This window comes from Rhinolophus hipposideros (assembly GCF_964194185.1).
Source record: "Rhinolophus hipposideros genome assembly, chromosome: 10".
Classification (NCBI taxonomy): domain Eukaryota; kingdom Metazoa; phylum Chordata; class Mammalia; order Chiroptera; family Rhinolophidae; genus Rhinolophus; species Rhinolophus hipposideros.
The window spans coordinates 13,249,582-13,275,423 of NC_138056.1; the positions used below are offsets into that span (position 1 = coordinate 13,249,582).

Sequence of the window (25,842 nt, forward strand, 5' to 3'; positions counted from 1 at the left end):
GTCTTGATACCTTTATAAAAATCCCTTCTAATTTTATTAACTCATCAAATTTCAAAGTCACTTCGATCTATTTTATTTCCACCAAAAAAATTTTATTTCTAAAGATATGAGGATTGGGGGATCACTTTGTAAATTATATAAATGTTTAACCACTAAAACTAATATCGAATGTCAACTGCAATTGAAAAATAAAATTTTAAAAAGATAGAAGAGGAAAGAACTCTAGATAGTAAGCAGAATCTGGCGTCAAACTTTTGTGAACAGATGAGACTCTAATGTGTTATTTGGTTACAGATCTCAGAGAAAGAGATGCCATGCCATGAAGTTTCTGAAGATCCTCATTTAGTTGCTCCAGGAAGTCTTAAAGGAAGAACATAAAACTTTAACAAGGAACTTCCCTATTCTCTGAACACCTGGTTGTCAGGTGAAGTCTTGAATTCATTCACACAAAACATTCTCTGTGACATAAACTCTTTTAATGTTGATTTATTTTAGAATATGAGCACTCTCTAATTCTCTCCTGGGTGTCATTTCACCAACTACCAATCTCCTAAGGACCAGAGAACATGTCTCAATATTCTTTTGTGATTGACTGAAAATCTTAAACCAGCCAAAGATGACAGAACTTAAATGAAGATCTGTACTGAAAACTACCAAACCTTTAAAATTTTACTTTATAAAATGTTTTTTAAAAAAAGTAACATCAACAGTCATTTGAACACAAACTTGTATCTTAGAAAGTAAGATATTGGTAGAATTACCGTATGATCCAGCAATTCCATTTCTGAGTATACAGTCAAAACAAATGACAGTAGAGATGTGGATACTATTTGTATACTTGTGGTCATGGCAGCATTATTCACAATAGCCGAAAGGTGGAAACAATCGCAGTGGCATTGACAGAAGAATGGGTAAATGAAATGTGATATATGCATACAACAAAATATTACCAAGCCTCAAAAAAGAAGGAAATTCTGATATATGCTACACCAGGGATGAGCCTCGAAGAAATTATGCTCAATAAAATAAGCCTGTCACAAAAAGACAAATATTATATGATTCCACTTATCTGAGGTAGCAGTCAAAGTCATAGAGAGAAAGTAGAATGGTGGTTCTTAGGGGCTGGGATGGAGAGGGAATGGGGAGTGGGTGTTTAATGGGAACAGAGTTTCAGTCTGGGAAGATGAAAAGTTTCTAAAAATGAATGGTGGCGATGGCTGCAGAACAATCTGAATGGACTTATTGCCACAGAACTGTACACTTAAACATGGTGAGAATGGCCCATTTTATGTTAGGTATATTTTACCACAATAAAAAGTAAAGCAAGTAAGATATTGCTGTCAAATGCCCAGTATGTGTATTTATAGAATTGCATGATGGAATGAGAAATTGGAGGTTATAATAAAACATTTTTTAAAGTGGTTCTTAAGTAAGAATGACTATAGCCTTGCTACTATAAGTATGGGCCAAGGAGAGCAGCACTGGTGTCACTTAGAAACCTGTTAGAAAGCAGAATGTCAGGCCCCGTCCCTGACCTGAATCTGATCCTGCATTTTAACAAGATGCCCAGGTGGTTCACATGCACATTAAAGTGTGAGAAGCATGAGTCTGGGGCACACCTGACCACCTCCCCACTTTGGGCTAGAGCTGAACCACTTTGCGCCTCAGTTATTTCTTTTATTTCTGTAAAACGGTAGTAATAGGAATGCTTACTACCTAAGGTTGCCAAAGATAAGTGGGATGATAATGCAGGTAGTATAATGCCTGCACACTCAGCAATGATTGGCTTTTATTATTACTTTGCTGTGCAGAAAATCTGTGAAAGTTGATTTCAGGGACTTTCCTAAAAATAGTAGACTATGGAAGTCTGTATTTTCCAGAGGATAAGAACACTGCCTGGCTTTAAGAGATAATTATTTTTAAAAGGATACATGGGAGATAATAGTTTTGGCAAAGTATAAAGAAATGGAAATACTTTCTTCAGAAGACCCAAATACGGTAGAGTAGAGGTGTTAAATTCACTGACAATGGGGCAATTTTTCTCTTGTTAGAGGAGGACAAGACTAAAATTATTTACAAAGTATAAATGGAATGGAAGCAGCTTCTCATGAGACAATGTCATATTTTTAAGACATTAGGGAGAGGGCGGCAAGTGGTATGTTTTTCATGCGTCTGAAATCCCCATATGGGATATAACCTTTCAGCTGAACTACCACAAGGATATTTGACTTCTGTAGTAAAGGACCAAATATTTGTCTGAGGGAGCAAGATGGAAGGGACCGAAATACTGACAAGGGGGGAGACAAAAAGGACAGACAGCTACACAGGCGCCCGTGAACTGCTAGCACCTGGGCCACAGCTCTCAGAAGATGTTGAGTTCCTAACCTAATTTCTCTGGCAGGAGAGCTTTCCTTGCCCCAGAAAAGACTTTTGGAGACAGAGAGGATTAAAAAATAATAATATTGTTAAGAAGAGAGGTTGCTGGGCTTGTACTTTACTCTCTGGAATCCCTTTATCTTTCTCGAGAGCCCCCCAGATCTCTTTTATTCTAGGTCAGTAATTTAACACTCTCAGCTCTCAATTCAAAGCCTGTAATGACCTTGCTGTGCTGAATTATTAGCCCAGGATATAGAAAGAGAGAGAGAGGGAGGGAAAAAAACACTAAAAACAACAGAGGCCTTTTGATCAGTGCACCAAACTGCTGTTCGCTGTAACTCAAGCTGCCCATTCTTATATGGCAGGAATTAAGGACTCCCCCTGCCAGGCAGGACCCTATTAAAAGACAATAGCTGTTTGAAAAGGGTAAGCAAGTTGATATGGATATAATAGGCCACATATGGGGGCCCCTTTCTACTCTGAAATAAAGCTCCTTCTTAAGGGTTGTGAGCTGGGAAATCCAGTATTCAGTAAGGCAGGAGGAGGAGATATAATAGAAGAGAGTGGGTAACCATGCAGAAATGCTTGAAGGTGCTTCAGGAGAAAAGGAGGAGGGCTTTGGGGAGCCTGCAGAGATGAGCATCAATCATTGAGCACAGAGGCTCTCAGAATAGCCAGGTGCGAGGATTTTAGGGCCAACAATCACAAAGATTTGGCTGGAACCAATACAGGCGTTAGTTTCTCTAATGGGTTAAAAACAACAACAACAACAACAACAAAACAAGCAGCAAAGTAGCAAGCTCTTGCCAGGAATGATGCAGCTGGCAAAAGGTAATCCCTTCTGTCTTGTTTTAAAAAACATCCTAAACTTCAGATGAATGCCATCTAGTGCCACTAAATTATTGCTCTCTCTAGGATGAGACAAAAACAAAACAATACAAAACAGACAGCGGACCCCAAACAATTGCCTCCTGCCCACACTCAGATGCAGAGAAGCAGCCATAGGACAATGGACTTCTCACTCTATTAGCTAAGCCATGTTTACTAGTTGACCCATGCTTGCTTATTTATCACCAAACATGCTGCCCATCAGAGCTTTTGGAGGATCTTAAATCCACAACAGAATTTCCCAACCACTGTTTTAGCTACTTAGTATGTTACAAAACAAGGAATGATTTAAAAATGATTCAAGGTATTTAAATAGATTCATCTAGTTGTTCATGACTAAATTTTGAATTCTCAGATTCCTAAGCAAAAATATCAGAAAGATATTTTCTTTCCTCCACCTTCCTTTGCTAATTGCCAAATGAGCAGCTCTCCAATTCCCATCCACTGCAGTTAATGGGCTAGCTTGATGAAATTCACAACTAAAGGAAAACAACAACGGATCTGTAACACTTGCCTGTTCTGCTGAGTGGTCAACAGGACACAAAACTGATCGTTAGCAAATTAAAGGGTTTTGCAGATGAAAGAGAAGATCTGGATTCCCAAGAAAAATAATTTCCATCACCACTAGGCCTAAGACTCCAAGATAAACATTATTTCTACACAAAGTTATTACAGATAATTGTTTCCACAAAATATTGCAATTCTAGACTCCTCTCCAGTATGCAGGCTCTGTTTCATTTCAGTTGGTGTCATCATGCAGGAAGGGAGGGATGAGAAATGAAGAGCAATGGAGAGAGCACCAAACACCACGCTTATTCCCCATTGTGCCTTAGCGTATGGTGACCACATTTTCAGAAGTTCAAATCGGGGCTTATAGTCTAAAAAGGTTTTATTTGGTGTGTAGATGTGATGAATGGCATAAAGATTTTATATATGTATATAAGTATGATTGGGTATGTTTAAAGGCCATATTAATGATTAATATTAAATGCCATATTATTTGATAAATCTGAAAAGATATACAGCCTATGTAATCTGAAAAATAAAATTCATTAAACAGAACAGCATGTGCGGTATGATACCATTTATATAAAACTACATATCCATGGGTGTATATGTAAGTAGGCAAGATGTTTGAAAGAACCGGAAGTAAGAAAAATATTGAAGAAAATTCCTCAGAACGGAAAGGCACCGGTTCCCAGATTGAAAGGATCCTTACGAGCCTAGCATAATGACTGAATACAGATGTACACCAAGGCACATCACTGTAAAACAATTAGGCTCTAACTTCTACAGGGGGCATGGCAGGATCACTTTGTAGAAGAGCACGTAGGACAGGAGATATCGGGTGCAGCTATCTCTGGAAAATATAATCTGTCCCAGTTGCCCTCTGGCCACAACAATTTACATTCCTCCCAAATGCAAAACACACCCTGCTCCCTAGAGTCTCAAAGTCGAATTCCATTTCAGCATCAACCCAAACTCCAGGATCTTGTTGTATAAATCAAGTCCAGGTACAGATGAAGTTCCTCAAGTGCAATTTCTTGGGTACAGCTCCTCAAGCATAGTTCCTCTATCTGACCACCTGTCAACTAAAGAGACAAGTTACATGCTCCCACATACCCAGCATGTATAACAATGATACAGGGATTAGGGTAACTGTAATAGATTGCCGTTCAAAAGAGGGAGAATAGGCAGCAATATCGTAATCATGGGTCCACCGCAATTCTGAAGTCCACCCAGGCCCGTGACTTATTTCCTTGATTTGGGCCCAGTACCTCTCCCTGCTTACGATTTTCCATGGCTTTTGCCAGTGTACTCTGGGCTTTGGGTTCCATCTTCTGAACCATCCTTTCAATTCCATAAAACAGCCTCAGTCTGCGGCTGAGTAGCTTTCTCAGCTTGCTTCCTGCCCATAGAAGAAGTCTGGGGGTCCAAAGGCCACATTTTATTTTGTATTATCTCTGTCCTCTTTGGTCCAAGCTGGTGGTGTTTCCACCCATACAATTCTCTTTAAAAAGCTATACCCACACATCTCTTTGAGAAAGGCCCTTTCCTATTTGAGCTCCCTCTGAGGCTGCTGTGGGATAACACCCTTAAGATCCTTAGGGCACCTTGAAATCTTTCTGAGGTCTTAACAAAGGGTTCATCTTTCCCCTAAGACCACATTTCCATGATAGCACCCTGGATTTGATCTTTGTCCTCAGAAACTTTCTTACTTCGAGTACTTTTTGCTGGTTGGAAAACTTGTCCTGAGCTATCTGCATTTCCCCTAAATTCTACTAGAAAACAAAACAGTTCATGTCTCTCGCATTTCACTGTAGGCAGCTACAAAAAGAGAAGCAGCCCAGAAATCTCCACAGCTAGATCATCACGTTCACTAGGTACATTCCCTATTTTTCACATTCCTAAAGGTGACAGTATTGCCAAACTTGGTCATTACCTAACAAGGGTCCTCTACCTCCAGTTTCCAACAACATTTTCCTCAGCCTCTCTCTCTCTTTTTTTTTTTTTTTTTAAGATTTTATCGGGGAAGGGGAACAGGACTTTATTGGGAAACAGTGTGTTTCCCAGGACTTTTTTCCAAGTCAAGTTGTTGTCCTTTCAATCTTAATTGTCGAGGGTGCCGTTCAGCTTCAAGTTGTTGTCCTTTCAGTCTTAGTTGTCGAGGGTGCAGCTCAGCTCCAGGTCCAGTTGCCGTTTTCTAGTTGCAGGGGGCACAGCCCAGCATCCCTTGCGGGAGTCGAACCAGCAACCTTGTGGTTGAGAGCCCACTGGCCCGTGTGGGAATCGAACCGACAGCCTTTGGAGTTAGGAGCACGGAGCTCTAACCGCCTGAGCCACCGGGCGGCCCCTCACTCTCTTTTAAGCCTTCACTGATGGGCTTCCTTGAGGCCCATCAGATTTCCGCTAGTAGTCTCTTCAAGGTCCTTCCGGTTTCTGCCTGCTGCCTTATCTTAAACCAATGACACTGCAGCAACTATTCCCAGTAACACATTTTGTGCCAGTCATCTATTGATGCATAACAAACCACACCAAACTTAGTGGCATAAAAAAAAACCACAACAATTTTATTATGCTCCTGGATTCAGTAGGTCAGGAATTATACAGAGTGCAGCCAAGATGGCTTGTCTCTACTTCATGGTAACTGGGCCCTGAATTGGGAAGACTCGAACGGCTGGGGTTGACTCAAATGGTTGGAGATGGAATCATCTGGAGCTTCTTCCCTCACATGTCAGGTAGCTAGACAAGGGATACTTGAAGAGCAGGCTTGTGGCTGAGCTTTTTATCACACGGGATCTGGTTAGTAAGAGGGGTTGTTTGAAAAGTGAGTTCCCAGAGATCAAAACAGAATCTACATGGCCTTTTGTGACCTAGCCTTGAAAGTCACAGTGTTACTTCTATGATATTCATATTTAAGCGGAGAGGACACAGATCTCATTTCTCAAAGACAGGAGTGTCAAAGAATATGGCGCCCTGTTTTAAAACCACTACACCAAAAACAAGGAAGAAAGAAAACAGGGAATCCCCAAGGTTAAAGGTGAAAGTCTGCAGACTGAATTATTAGATAACTGCTATACAGAAGGCATAGAGATAAAATAACATAAAGCAGATCAGATTCGGGACAAGTTTCAAATATGAATGTACTTTCTTTGGTCAGAGTCCTTGAGGTTAACAGGTAATTCATTTAAAAAGGGTAGCTGAGGAAAGTTTTAAAAAGAGCTTACAGAGGCATGGACATGGTTCAGTAAAAGTGGATTTCCTTAGGACTAGGAACAGTCAGCCACCGTTCTTAGCCCTAGGCCTGAAGAGCCAAGTGGAGGGAGTGGTTTCTTTAATCTAGAAAGAGGAGGGGCCATCCAACATGAGCTGTCACCTCCAGAAGAGGAACAGAGCCAATGCGGACTCACAGCAAACTGGCAGGGAGAGAAACAAGAGAATACATACCCCAATCTCACTCTCTCTCTTTTTGCCCTTCAATCCCCTGCCAATAACTCCCACTGGCTTTGACCCAAATGGAAACCAACGGGCAAGGGAATCTAGGGATCAATATCCCTACAGATCATCCCTCCAACGTAGAGATATGTGGAGAATGGATGTACATGGGCAAATGGAAAAGAAATAGCACAGTACGGGAGGGAAATTTATTCAATTAGGTAGAGTTTGGAGATAAAGTGGTGATACGTTTGTTTATAGGAAATTAATCAAGCAAGAAAAAAAGGCAATCCCAGGGGTGAGAAGGTTGTGCAGCATAGTACGGTGCCAGCAGTGTTTATACAGCTATAAAATATAAACACTGAATATGGATATAACCAAAAGCTTGACATAAATATATCAGGAAGTTGGGGGCTAACTAAGAGTACATATGTGTGGTAAAATTTGTTAAAGGGAATTAGATTTACCTCTTAGATAGTGGGAAGTCAATAGATAATGCCTGAAAATCGAAAACAAAAATCATGAAGTAGCAACATAAGCAAGTAATTTAGAGATCTAGAAATAAATGCCAAACAAATCAACTCGATGGGAGTTGAAAGTGGTTACCTCTGAGGAATGGGAAACTACATTGCGAGTTGGAGCAATGTTATTTTTAAAAACAATTCTATAGAACTATTAATATTTTACCCTTTAAACTGCATGCATGTATACATTGGACTTTAAAAAATAAATCAGGAAAAGAACACTCAGCTTAGAGGGCCACCTGCTCTGTGACACCTTCCCTGGCCCCTCAAACTTAATTAAGACAGTCCTTTTCTTAGCACCTTGCATTCTAGTTAGCTCAAATCACTAGTAATTCAACTACTGGCTAATTTGAATGTAAGTACCCTCAAGGTAGGGACCATGCCTTATGAACGATTGTTTCCCCAGCACCTGTCATAAACCTAAGCATATAAGGGACCTGTAAGAAATATTTCCCGAATTCAATGATCTCAGTCAACAGCACCAACATCCTACCAGTAACATAGGGTAGAAAACCCGATGTTCTATGCCTAAACTAGCTTTCTAATGCTTCACTTCTTTATCTTCCTGACCTCTATTACTTCACTGTTACAGACCGAATATTTGTGTCCCCCTCAAAATTCCTATGTTGAAACCTCATCCCCATGTGAAAGTAGGTGGAGGTGGGACGTTTGGGAGGTGATGAGGTCATGAATGTGGAGCCCTTGTGAATGGGATTAGGGCCCTTATAAAGCAGGCCCAGGGGGAGGTCCCTTGCCTCTTCCACCAGATGAATGAATAGACAGTGAAAAGAGCTGTCTGTAAAACAGGAAGTGAGTCTCAACAGATGCAGAACCTGCCAGAGCCTTGATCTTGAACTTCCAGGTTCCAGAACTGTGAGAAATAAATTTCTGTTGTGTATAAGCCACCTAGTCTATGATAGTTTGTTACAGCAGCTCAAACAGACTAAAGCACTAACCATAGGCCTTTTGTCATTCTCTAAATACACCAAACCTCTGCACCCTTGCTCATGCTGTTCCCTTGGCCAGAGATGCCCTCCCTGCTCAGTTCCCATTCTCTATTATTTGTCTTCTAAGGACCACTTGAAGTACCTCTTCCATGAAGCTTTCCTCAAAATTTGTAGTCAGAATAAATCTCTCTTTCTACTTAACCCAAAACATGTTGCCTGAAATTCTACTTGGCACTTATTTAATAGCATCTTAATAATTATGTTACATCTGATTTTCTCCCTGAGTTCATAAGTTTTTCATCTTATATCCTTCGTTAGCATGTTGTCTAACATACACTAGGTCCACAAACATTGTAGAATAATAGTGTTTTTCTGGTATGTAGCCTGCCATTATTTCTGCCTCCAATGAGGATGACAGTGAATTATTTGAGGACCATGTCTGGCAGTGACTGACATATAGTAGGTGCTTAATAAATAGTTACTAAAGCCTAAAAATTAAAAGAAGACCGGGCAGTCAAGTTATTTCTCAGCCTTTACAAGACACTGTCTTTTGTCTTTCTTCTTATCTCAACATAATTGAGCCTTCCACAAAATAGCCCTATCTAATTATATATTTCCTGTTTGTTGCTTTTCAACATGTACTAGTTCTCCACAAGTCAAGTTAGATTCCCTTATGACCCTTTGCAGTGCATATTTTCTACTTCTGCTAATCCTCTAGAATGAAAGTCCCAAAATACTCCCTTTTACAATAAAAGTAGACTCGGTAATTCAGACTAATCCTCCTGGCTGAGAAACACTGGATGAATTATTAAAGGCATCTGTTTGAAGTCATCAGAGAGTCACCAAGTAAATGAAGAATGATAAGGCCAACTTACAAGAGCAGAAAACCCAAAGAGGTGAGCCCAGCATTTAGGGCCACTTTTCCCCATGGACAGAAATTCTAAAAAGAAGGGTCCATGGATTGAATTCAAGGGATCCACACACTTGGATAGGAAAAAAATTACATCTTTAGTTTTACTGACCTCTAACTGGAATTTAGTATTTCCTTCAATTATGAATGTAAACATAGTAGAATTAGGAGTACTGTGTTTTTTTCAACAACAGAAGTCTGATATTTTCATATCACATTAAAGTTGTTCCAGATAGCTCACAATATCATTTATATTAATCACTTCAAAAATAAGGTATTATTACACCCACTAGTAGTTCCAGAGGCCTCTGCCAGTCATGAAAGAAGCAGCTGAGAGACTGAGCAAGTAATAATTTTGAATTAAAGTTAAGTTCCTGAATTTTCAAACGATTCTTGAGGCTTGGTGATTAAAAAACTGGAGTTCAGGACCCACCCAGGCTAGAGACGGAGATTCTGGTAAATCCTTAAGGCTCTGGCTGGCACTCTGAAAAGTTATATCTAGAAAGAGATCAGTCCTCCCTGATACTTAAATCTAGCTTCAAGTGATTTCCGTCCCTGAATGGATTGAGGTAATCCAGGATTGCTAGTGCATGGGCCATCTGCCAGAAGCAAATGTAAATCCTCTCTGAAGAAAGAAAACGTCATTCTAGGCCTCATGTTATTTCTATAATTTTTCATATACAATGTAAAACACTCAACTAAAGGGGAAAAAAGTATACTACAAGACAATGGAATAAAAAATGAAGAGAAAGAATAGATAATAGATACAGACTCACAGGGAATCCAGATAATGAATTATGGACTTTTAAAAAATTATGCTTTACTATGTTCAAGCAAATGAAAGATAAGGTCTAATAAAGAAATCATAAATAAAGAACTGAATGACAATTCTTGAACTAAAAAAATACAGTAATTAAAAAAGACTACATATTGTCTGATTCCAACTATATGATATCCTGGAAAGGGTAAAACTATGAAGACAGTAAAAGATTAGTGGCTCCTGGGGTTTGGGGGAGGATATAAATAGGCAGAACACAGAGGATTTTTAGATCAGTGAAAATACTCTATATAATACTATAATGATGAATGTATGTCATTATACATTTGTCCAAACCCACAGAAGGTACAACATCAAGAGTGAACCCTTAGGTAAATTATAGATTTTGGGTGATAATGATTGTCAATGAAGGTTCATCAATTGTAGCAAAAGTACCACCCTGGTAGGGGATTTTGGTAATGAAGGAAGCTATGCATGTTTGGGGGCAGGAGGAATATGGGAAATCTCTACCCTCCTCTCAGTTTTGCTGTGAACCTAAAACTATTTTTTTTTAAGATTTTTTTATTTAACAGGACTTTATTGGGGAACAGTGTGTACTTCCAGGCCTTTTACCCAAGTCAAGTTATTGTCCTTTCAATCTTAGTTGTGGAGGGCACAGCTCAGCTCCAGGTCCAGTTGCCATTGCTAGTTGCAGGGGGCAACAGCCCACCATCCCTTGCAGGAGTTGAACCGGCAACCTTGTGGTTGAGAGGACGCACTCCAACCAACTGAGCCATCCGGGAGCTGAGAGGCAGCTCAGCTCAAGGTGCCGTGTTCAATTTTAGTTGCAGGGGGCGGAGCCCACCATCCCTTGGGGGACTTGAGGAGTCAAACCGGCAACCTTGTGGTTGAGAGCCCACTGGCCCAAGTGGGAATCGAACCGGCAGCCTTCTGAGTCAGGAGCATGGAGCTCTAACCGCCTGAGCCCCGGGGCCAGCCCTAAAACTATTTTTTAAAAAATAAAGTATTTAAAAAATAAACAAAGTACATTTAAACTACACAAGGTTTTCACAATAAACCACAGAAAGTAAACCTAGTTAAAATTCTCTTTGCTGCTGGGAATAAGAAGAAGAAAGAAAACCACTGTGGGGGGCAAGACTAAGAGAAGTATGAGAAACACTAGGAAACAAATCCTAAGGTTTCTTCAAACTAACTTTCAATCATTCATAGTTCTCCCCAGCTTGGAATTTCTTTTTTATTCTTTTGTATTTACAACAGACTGATTTAAAGTTCCACAGTAAGATACAAAACAAAAACAAAACAATAATTGGAATTAAGAACTCAATAGATAAGTTTACCAGCAAATTAGACATAAATGAAAAGAGAATTAGTGAACTGGAAAATAGGTTTAAAAAAATATCCAGAATGAAGCATAAAAAAAAAAATGATGAAAAATGCAGAAAAGTGCATAAGAGACAGAGGATGCCATGAAAATATTTATGTAGTTAGAATCTCAGGAGTGAAGAGAGTGGAACAGATGTAAAATTGAAAAGCTAAAAACTGAGAACTTTATAAAACTAAGAAAAGACATCAAGTTTCAGGTTCAAGAGCACTAATCCCAAATAGTTTAAATATAAAGAAAAGCAAACCTAGGCACATCATAGTAAAACTACCAAAAACCAAAGACCAAGAAGAAATATCCAAAAAAAGTAGCCAGAGATAAAGACGAAATTGGTTTCAAAGGTATAACAATAAGACTCAAAGCTGACTTCTTAATAGAAACAGTGAAAACCAAAAGATAACAGAACGGTATATTCTAAGTGCTAAAAGAAAATAACTGCCAACCTAGAATTCATACAAAAAAAAAGCTGCCCTTCCTAAATGAAGGTGGAAATTCAAATAAGGTTTACAGTTAACAGTTTTCAATCAATAAGTTCCTGATTTTCATAATTATACTATGGTTATAGACGATGTTAACATTAGTGGAAGCTGGGGAAAGGGATATAGGAACTTTATTATTTTTTCAACTTTTTTGTAAATCTAAACTTACTACAAGGGGAAAAAAGGTGAAATATAGTTCAAAATGAAAGCTAAGTTCAGAATGGAAGCTCCATGAAGGTTGGCGTTTCTTGTCTGTTTTGTTCACTGCTGTATCCCCTAGTGTCTAGAACAGTGACACAAAGGCACTCAGCAAATATTTATTGAATGAATGAACAACAGTAGTGGTAGCTATCATTTATTCAACACTTAGTTTACCTTAGATAGAATGCTAAGTACTTTACATTCATTATCTCATTTAATCCTTCCAACAACCATGTAACATGAAATTTTCTAGTTTATATATGCTTCTTCCTATTTTACAGATGAGCCTAAGCAACCTGCACAAGATCACATAATAGTATCAGCCCCTCAAACACGGATCTGACTGCAAAGTCTGTGTTCTTAATCACTATGCTATAGTGTTTTCATGTCACATAAAAATACTTCTTTTTTGCTTATCCAAATTCTACTCACCTTTCCAGGTTGCATTAGTCAGTGTTATTCAGAACCAACTGTGTGTGTGTGTGTGTGTGTGTGTGTGTGTGTGTGTGGTGTATATTTAGCTTATATGACTATGGAATTGGCTCATGTGATTATGGAGGCCAAGAAGTTCCACAATTGCCATCTGCAATCTGGAGAACCAAGAAAGTTGATGGTATAATTCGATCCAAGTTGGAAGGCCTAAGTGCCAGGGGAGCCCGTGGTATAAGTCCCTGTCCTAGCCCAAAGGCCCAAGAATGGCATAAATTATCATCCGAGTTCCAAGGCCCAAGAACCAGGGGAGCCGATGTCCCAGGGCAAGAGAAAAGGAATATCCCAGCTCAAGCAAAAAGAGCAAATTCACCCTTCCTCCACATGTTTGTTCCAGTGAGGCCCGCCAGGAATTGGATGATGCCTACCCACATTGGTAAGGGCAATCTTCTGTACTCAACCAACTCAAACGATAATCTCTTCTGAAAACACCCTTACAGACAGACCCAGAAATGGTTTACCAGCTACCTCTGCACTCATTGGCCTGGTCAAATTGACACATAAAATTAACTATCACACAGGTCAAGACAAACTACAGTATGAGGCCTTGTTTAACTACTCTAGTACCCATATTTCTCCTGACTCTCAGAGCACAAGTTAACACCATTATATAAGGTTTTAAATTGTTTTCTAATTGTCTGTTAATAAGCATTATCTCCAAAATCAGAGTGCATCCCCTTATAGGCAAGTGACCCAATCTTCTTTTCCTACTGATACAGGCCACATCTGAAGCTCTGTAATGATATCTGATATTGTAGTAAAGGGATGAAGAAAAATATTTAGTTGAAAAAAACCATGCAAGGAACAGGGTTTGGGGAAGCTTTAGAGATCAGGCCTCTATGGTTTAAGATTCTAAACATTAAATTTGACTCGGAGAAACACTACCTTAAAAAGGTGGTTTTTACATAAAATTTTCTATAATTTGGACATAGCAGCATGGTTCTGTTGGTGAACACCCCCTTGAGAGGGCGTACATGTTGCACAGAAAGTGAAGTATGAGAGTGTGCAGATGGACAATTACCCCCACACATGTGAACTGTAGCTCGTGTGGTGTCAATATACTCGCTCTGCCCGGAACCGCCTGTGTAACATTCTCTCTTTGGACTCTGTGGTTCCTCAGTACATTCCAACTGTTTGGAGGCGGGAGCTTGGCTCGGCAAGCACAGATAAACAGCTTCCTGGAGCAGGCTGCCAGTGTGTGGAGCGATGACCTCAGCAGTGTCTGCTTTTCATTACCCTGAACACATCACTGTACCACTGGAGCTAAGAGCAGAACAATACAAGTTAGCTGGACTTGACAGACTCAGGTCTCCCATTACACCTTGAATTTTTTTAATGCTGGCAGCTAAAGGGAAGAGGGTAGAGACAGGAATTGAGAAAATGGCGTATAGGTGGGGTGGGAAAGATAGAAAAAGTTTTCTTAGGCTATTCTCCGAATGAACTACATGATGAGTAGAGTCGCTAACAATAAATGGCTAATAGTCATGCAGGAAAATCATCAAATGCTTTTACTCTCCAAAAAAATGTACCAAAAAAATGCAAGGTAAGCAAAAGGTTCTACAGAAAACAAGAGACTAAACCATCCTCAGGATCTTCAACTCTGATACCATTTAAAGAGAAAGGAGAGGACGACCATCCCACTCTACTGTAAGAGATCTATGTAGTAGGATCTCTTAGTAGTAGAAGAGATTAGTAGTAGAAGCGAAAACCCCAGGAAACTGGGGCTCCAGGGGAATGAAACATAATGACAATGAGCTGTATCTAGCCAGACATGTACCCAGGTCATTTCCCTTGATCTGCACAATGCTGTGAGATAGGTGTTATCATGCCTAGCATGATCTTACCTTGGAAAATAGAACATAAGGACATTAACAAGGATAATTGTTGGTCATGTTAATTAATGACAAAGGATGAATTCAAAACTGCTTCTCGGTCACCCGGGAAACAGTAAGTATTAACTACGGCTGCAGCCCCAGAACTCAGCGATCCGGAACAACTGTCCTAAAATAAATGTACGTGCTCATGACATTTTCTGGTAAGATAGTTTCCACTGTGCTGGTCAGAACTGCATCTGATAGTTGAAGGAAGGAATCACAGTTATGGCCTCAGGCAGGAAATTAGTTGAACATGACCCCTCTTGAGGGATACGGAGACACAATTTGTTTTGTGGGGAAGTCACTGACTGTAAAGATGCACCTGCCATGGGGCTGGAAGCGAAGAGACAGACAAACATCTTAGCAAATCATCATCACAGAGAGAAGCTTCATTTGACTTTCATTTCACTTTTCTTAGGAAGAAGAGCCTTTGTGTGGCTGCCAAAATCCTAACTGTTCCTCCTCCTTCCCCTTGATCCCCTCCACCCCCGTCCCAGTTCATTAAAACCTTCTGGTTAGAGGTGCCAGATTGTGTCATTCTTTCCTGCTCTTGTGCCAGGTCTGTGCCGCCAGCACCACAGAGCGAGAGTTCAGAGCAAATCATGGAAGAAATTTAAAGCGCTGATGAATTTAAATTGTTCTATTGTTGATGAAATGAAGTTTCTTAACTTCTGATGAGCTTTGTACATGACTCATAGCACTACTGACATGTTAACTCAGATTGGTGTGTGTGATTGTCAGAGGAGTGCTCAGGATTGTGAGAGTGGTGGTATGAGCACTTGGATTGGACCAAGTACAGATTCTTTGTATTATTTACAGATAAAAATAAATCCAAGGGGAAATATTTTAGTGTGGAGAATTGTACCCAAATTTTATACTAGCTTGCTATAAAAGAAGCTCCCATGAAAAGAGAAATAATATCACTGGGTCTTGAGAATACTTCAGCCAAGGCTGGAGTTCCTACATTTCCTTATTGAATGGTTTCACAACAGCTAAGTTTCTCTTAATGCGTAGAAGGGAGGGAGTGGGGAAGTAAAGTCTTTCCTGACAGGGAGAATCTGGGCCCAATTATTACTTCCATAACCTTTGACTCTGACTTCTAAATGAGTCAGGGGACCAGTGGGCTGTGAAATGGCTTCCTCAGTTAGCAGGTCAAGTGCTGCTCGATGGTTTCCGGTAATCAAAACATGAAGGGAGTGAAGAAGAGAGATGGATTCTAAGCAAATAGCAGCTTCTTATATCCTCAATGAACCTGGATTTTTAAGTTTCAAAATAGATTTTGGTGACTCAAAACTCATCACTATTTCTCCCTGGAGTCCTTCATGCTATAGGATAGCTCTGGTACAGAGAAAAGAACAAGAATGCTCTACAGATTTCACAAATGACGGCTTAACAGAAGAGCCTGGGCCAATAACAGTGAGGAATAGGATTGCTTTAGCTCAAAGCAAAAATCTATTCCTGGCAATTATCTGAGTCTGAGAATCCAGATGCTGACAATGAGAAATGGATAATTTTCTGTTACAATGTGTCAACTCTAGCTAAGAACTGAACTATGGAAAAAAGATGGGGTGGGGGGGCCCGGGAGAAGCATTACCCCCTTTGAAGAAGCCTATAATAGGATTAGTCACCATTACTTCAGCACACCACATTTTGGCTCAATTGACAACAATAAGTAGGGAAAACATAGAGCAGAAATGGCCCAGAAAAGACTCAAGTCCATCCCTCGTTCAAAGCTATGAGACTAGAAGTCAGTGGTTTGTTCTGATCGTTTCTTGTTGCTCCACGTCTCCATTACTCTGTTACCACGGGCACGAGAAGAACCCCAAGACATTACGTAAACACTAGATGGTAGATAATTCTAAAAAAATCTGCCAACTTTAGAACTGAAAGTTTACGCCCTGATTGCTCTAGATTACTTAGAAGTGGGTCATCTTTCAATAGGGCTTAGAGCACCTGTTCAAAAAAAAATACATATTTTATAATCATGGATTGATTTTCACTAGAGTTACATTTTAAGTAATTTAAGAATATACACTATTGGAATCTCCTTCTTCCTCCAAGAGTGAATCAATGAATTTCACATTTCATAGATTTATTCTAATCAAAACAATAAAAAAGGAGTTTGATGCTGGTACCTTTTACAATAAGAGGATATAAAAAAGGAATACAACTTCCTAACTGAATTCTGATGATTAATATATATCAGAATGGACTTTTCTAAAACTGACAACGATTTCCATATCCATATTTATATTATACGAGTATATTAGATAACACAAATAATTTTATGACATTATTTTATTACTTTCACTTATTACATATGAGCAATGCATGAGAGAGGCCAATTACCTGTAAGGTGGCTTTCTGTGACCACCACCTATTAAGGGTATTCCCTTTTTTTGGATCCAGAAAGCCTAGGTAATAAAGGTGGACAAAGAGAAGGTGAGTCACCTGAGCGGAGATAACCTGATGGCTCTCTGATGGGATAAAACAGCCATTCCATGGGATAAGCCCTCAAATGCTCCTCCTCCAAGAGGCCCTCCTGGCCATCCTATATATCCCATTATCCTTGTTATTTTCTTGTTATTTATCTTTTACAGTTATCAGCTATGGAACCTTTGGAATGTTACTTCTGTGGGCCTGAATTTCCTGATGTGCAAAATGAAGATAACACTAATACCCCACCTCACAGAACAGTGAACTTAAATGAGATAATACATGTTATATGCTTATAACAGCACCTAGCACATAGCAAGGATTGATTAACGGTTAGCCATTGTCATTAACATCAGTTTACTTGCTTACTGACTATCCCCCTCACGAAACCTTTGGGTCCATGAGGATCATTTCCTTATTTGTCTTGTTCACCACTGTATTGCCATTGCCTAGTACACATTGGCATATAGTAGGGGCTAAAAAATAATTACCAAATGAATGCTGTCTTTTATTCTCACAGATCCTTAAAATAAACTTCCACCAATGAAGGTAATTTGTCTACTTGTGACCAAAACAGTCATCACGAAAACCTCCCCAAGAAGCTAAAATCATCATTTAAAAAAAAAAACAAAAACAAGACACTGGATCATAAGAAAGAGCCCTCCTGGGCCCACCAACCAAGACCACAGAGTATGATTCTTTTCTATATTAGTAAGTGGAGGTCTGGCTCCCTGATGCCACAGTGCTGTAACTACCAATTTAGCCTGCAAAAAATGGTTCCCAATTCTGATAGGAATTCTCAGATTTCAGCCTGTTTTTCTCTTGTCATTATTTTCCAATGTCTTAAAAAAACCACATTTCTCATTTTATCTTTACCACAAAACCTGGTCACACTCTGCTGTGGTTTCTAAGTTACAGCTACTCTCGCCTCCTTTTCTTGGACGTTCTTCTTCAGAGGTCCTGACCCAGTGCTGACACTTGGTCTATTCTTAGAGTGGCACCTCTAAATAGTAATTCCTTTTACCTTCCACTGGTTGAAAGGCAACATTCAGAGGTAGAGGTTGCATACAACATAAAAGCAAATCCTCTGGGATTTAGAATCTTTCTTTCAAGAGTGTCCAGAGGAATATGATCTAACGAGCTCTCAGTCTCGCAGACATACACACACAGTACAGCTTAGCTACTCATGTTTTAAAGCTTATCCACATTTGCTGAAACAATCATGGATTTGTTGGAAAACATCAACAACCAAGGAGTGACAGCCTAGGTGAGAAGGCAAGCAGACCCAGAGGAGACAATCAGCAGAAAAGCCTTCCAAAAACAATTTCGAAGAGTACTTTTATTACTGTTTAAAGGTAAATAACCCATTATTAAATGTATGAAAATCTCAAGGTGTGACCTTGAAACTGAGAGAAGGAAGTGCAAAGTTAATATATTTTTAAAAATGCTTCCTATTGTTCAGAACCAACGCCAATTATACCCAGGCCCCCACCCCCGAAAAAGGCCAATACTAAACATTTAAATGGCAATGGACTGAAGTTACCAGACAAAGCTATGTGTTAAACTTTGTGGGGCATAGTTATAAGGGAAAATTCAAAGAATGTAGAAAGTACAACTAGACGAGACCTTAGAATATTACCTGGTTAGGCCCCCAGCAACATGAGGCAGTACAGTGAGTAGGAGGCAGCAGACAATATTGCTTTTATAATGCTGCAGACAAGGCCTGATTCCTACTAACTCTGTCACTTATTATCCTGTGAACGTAAAGAAGCTAATTTAATCTTCCTAAATCTCAGTTTCCTCATCTATAAGATGGAAATAATAATGGCACCTACTTCAAATAATTACAGTGCTTGAGACATAGTAAGAGTTTAATAAAAAAATGTTTATTATAAAATATAATTTACTGGGCGGCCGGATGGCTCAGTTGGTTAGAGCACAAGCTCTTAACAAGGTTGCCAGTTCGATTCCCACATGGGCCAGTGAGCTGTGCCCTCCACAACTAGATTGAAAACAACTTGACTTGGAGCTGAGCTGCACACCCATTATTATCATGTAAGACTTTATTATACCCATTTCATGGATGAGGTAACTGAAGCAGAGAAAATTTCAGAAATTTCAGAGGACTTATAATAAGGATCTCTTTTTCTTAGTGCTCTTTTTACTTCATTGTTTCCATGAATCCATACAACAAGGAAGCCTGAGCAAGAAGGCTTTTCTCACTAGATAAATAAAATTCGCAAAGTAAAATTGGTAGCCTCTAACATTCAGGTCTTGTCTACAAAATACTACTTCTCATTCCATTAGAAATCTACATCTTTCAAGTCTTTTTTTTTTTTTTTTTTTTTTAAGGATTTTTGGAGCTTTGATGCTAGTTCACTTCTCAAAATAACTTGCTTCAGGCCAGTATGGTATCATAGAGTTACGGAAGTGTCAGGTACATACCGTTCACATATATTATGTAATTTTTAGTTTCCCGAGGACAAGAAGCAGATCACTTGGCAACTAGACCTCTATCAGGGCTGTGGAAAATCTGAAGTTTTTCCCAACAGTGTATTGGTAGATAAAAGCTACAGTCAATAGCATTCTGAAACAGCTATAAGTCTTACCATTGACTCTTTTGAGTTTGGTATCAGTTACAGAGACCAGTGGGGTTCACTTTTGAGTACTACCCACATGGTAAACGGCCTCTTAAGTGGCAGAATATAGAGCTTTATCAAAAAGGATCAACCAAAAAGAGAAAAAGCAAGAGATATTCTTTATTATTAACAAGATCAAGAATAAGAATATAATACACAATAACTTACAACATAGATACAGCTGTAGATTCAACAAACATTTGCCTCACATCTATTATGTGGTAAGCATTGTGCCAAGCACTGGAATACAAAGACGAAAAAGAAATGATGCCTTCTCTCAAGAACAAGAGTAACAGGGAAAAGACTTATAAAGGCGGTGGGTGGGTAAGGAGTAAAATGAAAAGAGCCAGGAAGAAGCAGTGCCCCAGAAGAATCCTATTTCGCTTGGCATGGAGCCTCAAGAGTGCTGGTACAGATTAAATGGCCTAGAAACTTAACCCCTGGGCTTGTCAGTTCTGCAAAAGCAAGGCTATTCAATCTCATATTCCCTGCCCACCTCATTTGCTTCAGCCCACACCATGAGAACGAGTAGGACTGCTTTCTCTACTTCATTCTCTTTTAGAAGATTGGAAGAAGGGACCAGCTCTGCTCCTGGAAAACCTGTTTTTCCCAGAAACTTGAAATTCCAATCCATAAGAAATCTAGATTTTTATTTGCAAAACCTATAGTTTAGCAAAAGAGCTAGAGAGAGTCAAGAATTCTCCTAACAGCAACCAAGGTTAGGATATTGGTATAGTTGTCTGATCTCCAAGGAACCTCTGGAGATTAGAAAGGAAAAAATCTGTTTTCAAGGAGGATGGACTTGAGTTCATGATTCACTTTAAACAGAAGCCTGTTAAGAGGCTACTCTTCCTTTCTTAGAATGCTCCCAATAAACTGCAACAAAAGAAAAGAGAATCCAAATGATCATATAAATATGTAATGGCATATCGGTAATAAAAATAATGCTTTGTGTTCCTCTGCAAATCCTTTCATTAGGACCAAGGTACTTTAAAGTGATTATCTGATTCAGCCTAAAAACAGTTCTGTAATGTTAAAAAAGGAGTAATTATTTTGACTTTTACACAGTTCAAGCACACTTTACAAAGAAGTACAACACTTGAAAGATCTAATTTATGAAAGATGTCCTGCCTCTAGAAATACTCTGAAATCATAAAGTGACTGACACAGCCTGCTGTAGAAAGAAAACTGCAGAGGGACGTCATCCTAAACATTTCAATGCAAAAAGCCAGTCATGAAAAACACAGGCTAAAGATACGCTAACTAAAGGAAAGCAGAGTGGATGGTTTGAGTAACGTAAAAAGTTAAAAATTGTAAGAGGGACCTAAAGAAATAGATACAAGCAGATGCTAAGTTTCTGTAGTCATGACCTTATCACCGGACAAAACAAGCTCCTCCAAAGGCATGTTCCAAAGCATGTTTGGGCAGCCCCGGACCAATCTGCCAAAACTGAGCATTCACCGCCGTACATAATCAGCCCTGTCCTGCTCTATTCTCCGTGTACCTTGCCTGCTTCCAAGGACCTCCTCTGGGCTCGATCTACTGGCAGAGCATTCATGTACTTACTATTCGGTGAAGAACCTGGCAATGCCATATTGGCTAATATCTTCCTTATTCTCTAGCAACTGGCACACTGCATCTTCCATGTACGTGAGGACATGTCGCTGAGCTGAAAAAAAAAAGAAGAAAGTGAGAGACACAGAAATAAAAGTCCTCCCAATCCCAATATGAGGCCATGAAAGTCAATCCAGGTGTTGGCTCTCCCCTAAGAAGTAGACTGGAATAGGCAACCAGATTGGCCCTCACGGAGCTATGTTTTCAAAGGATACAATGGGAGATGATGCAGAACATGACTTACTGCCATCTGATTGGCTGTTAGTATTAACATCAGCCCTTCACACTTCATTTCAGTGATGAGGGAGAGCGGAAGAAGAGCTGTACCATCATGTAGCAGATATACCCGGAAGTTCTTTCCTTCCCACCGCCTTCTACTCTCTTCCACTTCTGAACGTCTCAGAAACTTATCCCAGGGAACAGTGATTCCATGCCGAAAGCATAAATGATCTTGATTGCAAAGAAAACTCAATTCTCTAATTTAAAAAAGTCACTGAAAATTTAAGGACCATGAAAATGTCGGTACTGGTATTATAAGTTATTAACCTTGGAAGATAAGAAGACCATGAAATCTGTGTGGCTTGATTTATCAGAAATTACGTTTTCTGTGTTTGTTGTGACTGGTCAATGTGTGAATGAATCATGGGTTTATAAGAAAGGGTGTGAGCAATAGAATTAGAACTGGGTTTGAATCATCGCTCTCTTTGGCAGCTTAATCTGGGATAGTTATTTAATATACACCTGTTTGTTTTTTTATCAAGTGTGGAAAGAAACATAATTTAACTCCTTCTCAAAATATGGTAAATCAACCTGTTGATCTGAATCACCTGAGACACCTTGTTAAATGCAGATTTACAATCTGGCACCATCCCAGACTTGGTGACCTTCAATCTCTAACTGGAACCTAGTGATTTTTAACAAGTACCCTTGGTACTTCTTCTGTACCCTGAAGTTTAAAAACCACTGATTAAGAACTTGGGTTCTGGAGTTCAGAGAGACCTAAGCTCCATTTTCAGCCCTACCGATTCCTAACTGGGTGACCTTGAGCAAAGAACTCTCCAAGCCCATTTCCTCACTGTCAAATGTGGATAATCACACTATTAGGGTTCATAATAATAATACTATTAGTACCTACATCATAGGGTTATAAGAATTAAATAACACATGTAAAACACCACAGTGCCTGCTTGTTTGATGATACATTTTCTTAAAAACCTATCTCAAAGGGCTATTGAGGGTTTACTTCAGGAAACAACATAGGCCAGAGATTCTGATATAGCCAGTTTGTTCCTTCTCCCTGAATTTTATCTTCAGGTATGACAATGGTATCTTGGTGCACTTCACACAAGAACTTGCAATTCAGTGTTTCCATTTACTGTCCAAAACATTTTTAAGAGAACAAAAGAACCCACAACTTTCTTTTGGAACAGTGAGAATAAAAAAACCCAAAAGTGATGAATATCCCGACAAAAAGCAATTCCACGAGTTGCTGCCAAGATGGACAAATGCCTTTTTCATAGTTTTATCCCTGAAGAAAATATGGAGTAATTACCTAAAATTAATGAGTGTTTCAAAAAATAATTCCTGAAGTCCTGGTGGTCCAGTAAAACTTACAAAGCAAATAAGTTTATCTACCTAAGCTGAACTCATGAGTCTTCATTTGACAATGGTGACCTAAGGTTCCACCACGTTTGCACCCGCCTAAAGTCCAGATGAATGATATGTTTACATTCTGTTACTTATTCTATCGATAACAACCAACTATTCAAAGCTAACAACCATCAATCACTGCAAACATTCTCCAGCCCCTCACCCCCAAAAAGATGTCAAAACAAAAATCAGTGTTTCATCAACAGTTCTCCTAACTGGAAAACTACTTCTCTAAGAAATGGCCAAACTGAGTGACATAGTGAGATGAAACACACCAATTTCCGGTACTGATTGTTTTATAATTAAGTATATTCTAAATTGGAAGGAGAAATGGCCAAACTAACATTAAAATCGTCTATATTTTCACCTCTGTATTCTCCTTCCCTTCTTCCACCCACTTATCCTGATCTTACAAAAAGATTCCTTCCTTGGGATATATGGGCTATTATGACTCAGATCTACCTAAAGCTAGTACAGGATTTTTTTCTTTTTTTTTTTAATGGTAGAAATGAAAAGGCTCTACCATACTTAGAAGCAAATCCTGCTACTTCTCCTCCCTAGCTCCAAGGACTAAAAGTCAAAGTGAAAGCACTTCAAGGGAGAAATGTTCTCAGAGCAATTAGAATCAAAGTACTTTTGTCCTCTTAGAAAGAAAGGAGGAATTTTCTGGAAAATAGACTGCAACAACAACAACAAAAGGGGAGGTGGGGACGGAAGGAAAGAAAAGAAAGACAAAGGACTGTACCTGTTTAATATTCATCTACCAATCAGATGTTTAGAGTTTAATATTACATATAATGACAATAATAGCTACCAATTTTGAGCACCTGTATAACTTACTGAACAAGAATATACCAAATACTGTACTAATTGTTTTACACGCATTATTTTATTTAGCCTTCACAACAATCCTATGATAGGTATTTTGATTACTTCCATTTTACACATGCGAGAACTGAGGTTTACAGAATTGAAGTAACTTGCTCAAGATCACACAGCTAGTGAAAGAGAAATCAAGATTCAAACCAAAGTTTGTCTCATACCAACAACCCATGCTCTTAACACTGTACTGCCTCATCACTGACACTTTATAATCAGTTTGGGAGGTAAATATGATCTTTATTTTGCACACAGCACAAAGGCAGGGGTGTATGTTGAATGTAAAATCACCTGAGAGACGTGATCCATTTCTATGTGAATTCATATGTGTGTGTGACGTGTGGGGGCGTCCAATCCCTACCTGCGTAGGTGTGCATGCCAATCCGCATTTGTAGGACGTTAGAACGTGTCCCCAAATTTCAGTTTCTTACAAAGAACCACCCCACCACAAAGTATTCACCCCACCCGTCCCTAGTTCAGAGTGGAAACAGAAAGCCCTGGTGCTCTTTTCATCGGTGGGAGAAAGGAAGAAGCAAAGAAGAGGCAGGGAAAGGTTCCTCCCTCGGAGAACTTCACACAAGCCAGTGTGAAGAGCTCTCTCTAATTGCGGCTCCCTGGCGGTTTCCTTCACCTGCAGCTCTTATCAGTCCAACGTTCCCTCTGTGGTTAAGTGCACTACCCAACCCTGGAAAATCCTTGCAGTTTATCAAACTTCAATGAGACATAAGTTCAAAGCTCTTGCCTGGCAATAAAACATGGAGAGTGTCGTTTTATATTATTTTTTAAATGCAAAGGAATAGGCTTTAATTTATGTGAATGATTAAAGAATAAAAACTGCGCACCTGCACCCCTGGAGGGCAAAGATATCTGGGCACCTTAGCTGCCCTCTTGGAAAAGGCAAAACATTTCAGATTGGCTTTTTCTCTTCTGCTTTCCTTCGACTTCCACACGACCAGGATCAAGTACATTTTCTAACACGTACCAGTAAGGCTCTATTGTTCTGAAATCACACTAAGGCCCAAGCGTCCATGTTTTGCTCAGATAGTATCGCTGTCTGAGATAAGCACTTATAACTTCAACATGGTTCACTGAGAAATCTAAGTGAAATATGAGTAAACGCTGTATGATCTTTACAGGAACGTCTCAACTGAAGGCAACTGTGGATCAGAAACTTCTGGGAGCTGTTGAATCCCCTCCTGCTGATTGCTCAATCTCCCTCTTTTATACCACAGGCACTCCTGCTTTAAAATGGGTACGTATGATACTAATGATGATGTGTCTAATAAGAAACAATTTCCTTAGAAAACATTTCATATATACAAAAGGGAACATATTAATGATTATATTATTATTGCTCCACACTGAGTCCACAGATTAAAATGACATAACAATTTATTGCAAGGGTTAAAAACATGGGCTGACCTGGATTTGATTTCTAGCTCTGGCAATTATTAACTGTGTGACTTTAAGCAAGTTACCTAATCTCTCTGCCCTTTTCTATAAAATTGGGGAGTAGTACCTAGCACCTAAGGTTGTGGTGAGGATTAAATAAAATAATGTATGTAATAATCTTAGCATAAAGTTTGGCACATAGCAAGTGCACAGTAAATGTTAGGTATTTTTATTATTGTTGTTATAATTAGTTGTTACTATGTTCCCCTCCCAGACATCACAAAGCTCATAAGACAATAGGATTTTCAACACCGATGAGCACCAAGAGACCAAGCTTCCATAGTTCCCTACTCACGTTAAATGTAAAGTTCTGTTCATCCAACCAACGATGTTTACAGATTATCTCCAAAACTTCCTGGGCTATTTAAAACCCTACACATATAATAATA

At 39.3% G+C, this 25,842-nt stretch overlaps 1 protein-coding gene across 3 annotated transcripts in view; it reads right to left on the reverse strand.

Moving 5' to 3' along the window:
- CSTPP1 (centriolar satellite-associated tubulin polyglutamylase complex regulator 1) overlaps window positions 1–25,842 on the reverse strand; it is a 157,570-nt gene that overhangs the window by 101,892 nt on the left and 29,836 nt on the right. For all 3 annotated transcript variants that reach the window (XM_081064881.1, XM_081064879.1, XM_081064880.1), the window contains exon 2: window positions 21,425–21,527. In XM_081064881.1, the coding sequence (XP_080921007.1) occupies window positions 21,425–21,527 (103 nt within the window). The remainder of the gene's footprint in view (window positions 1–21,424; window positions 21,528–25,842) is intronic.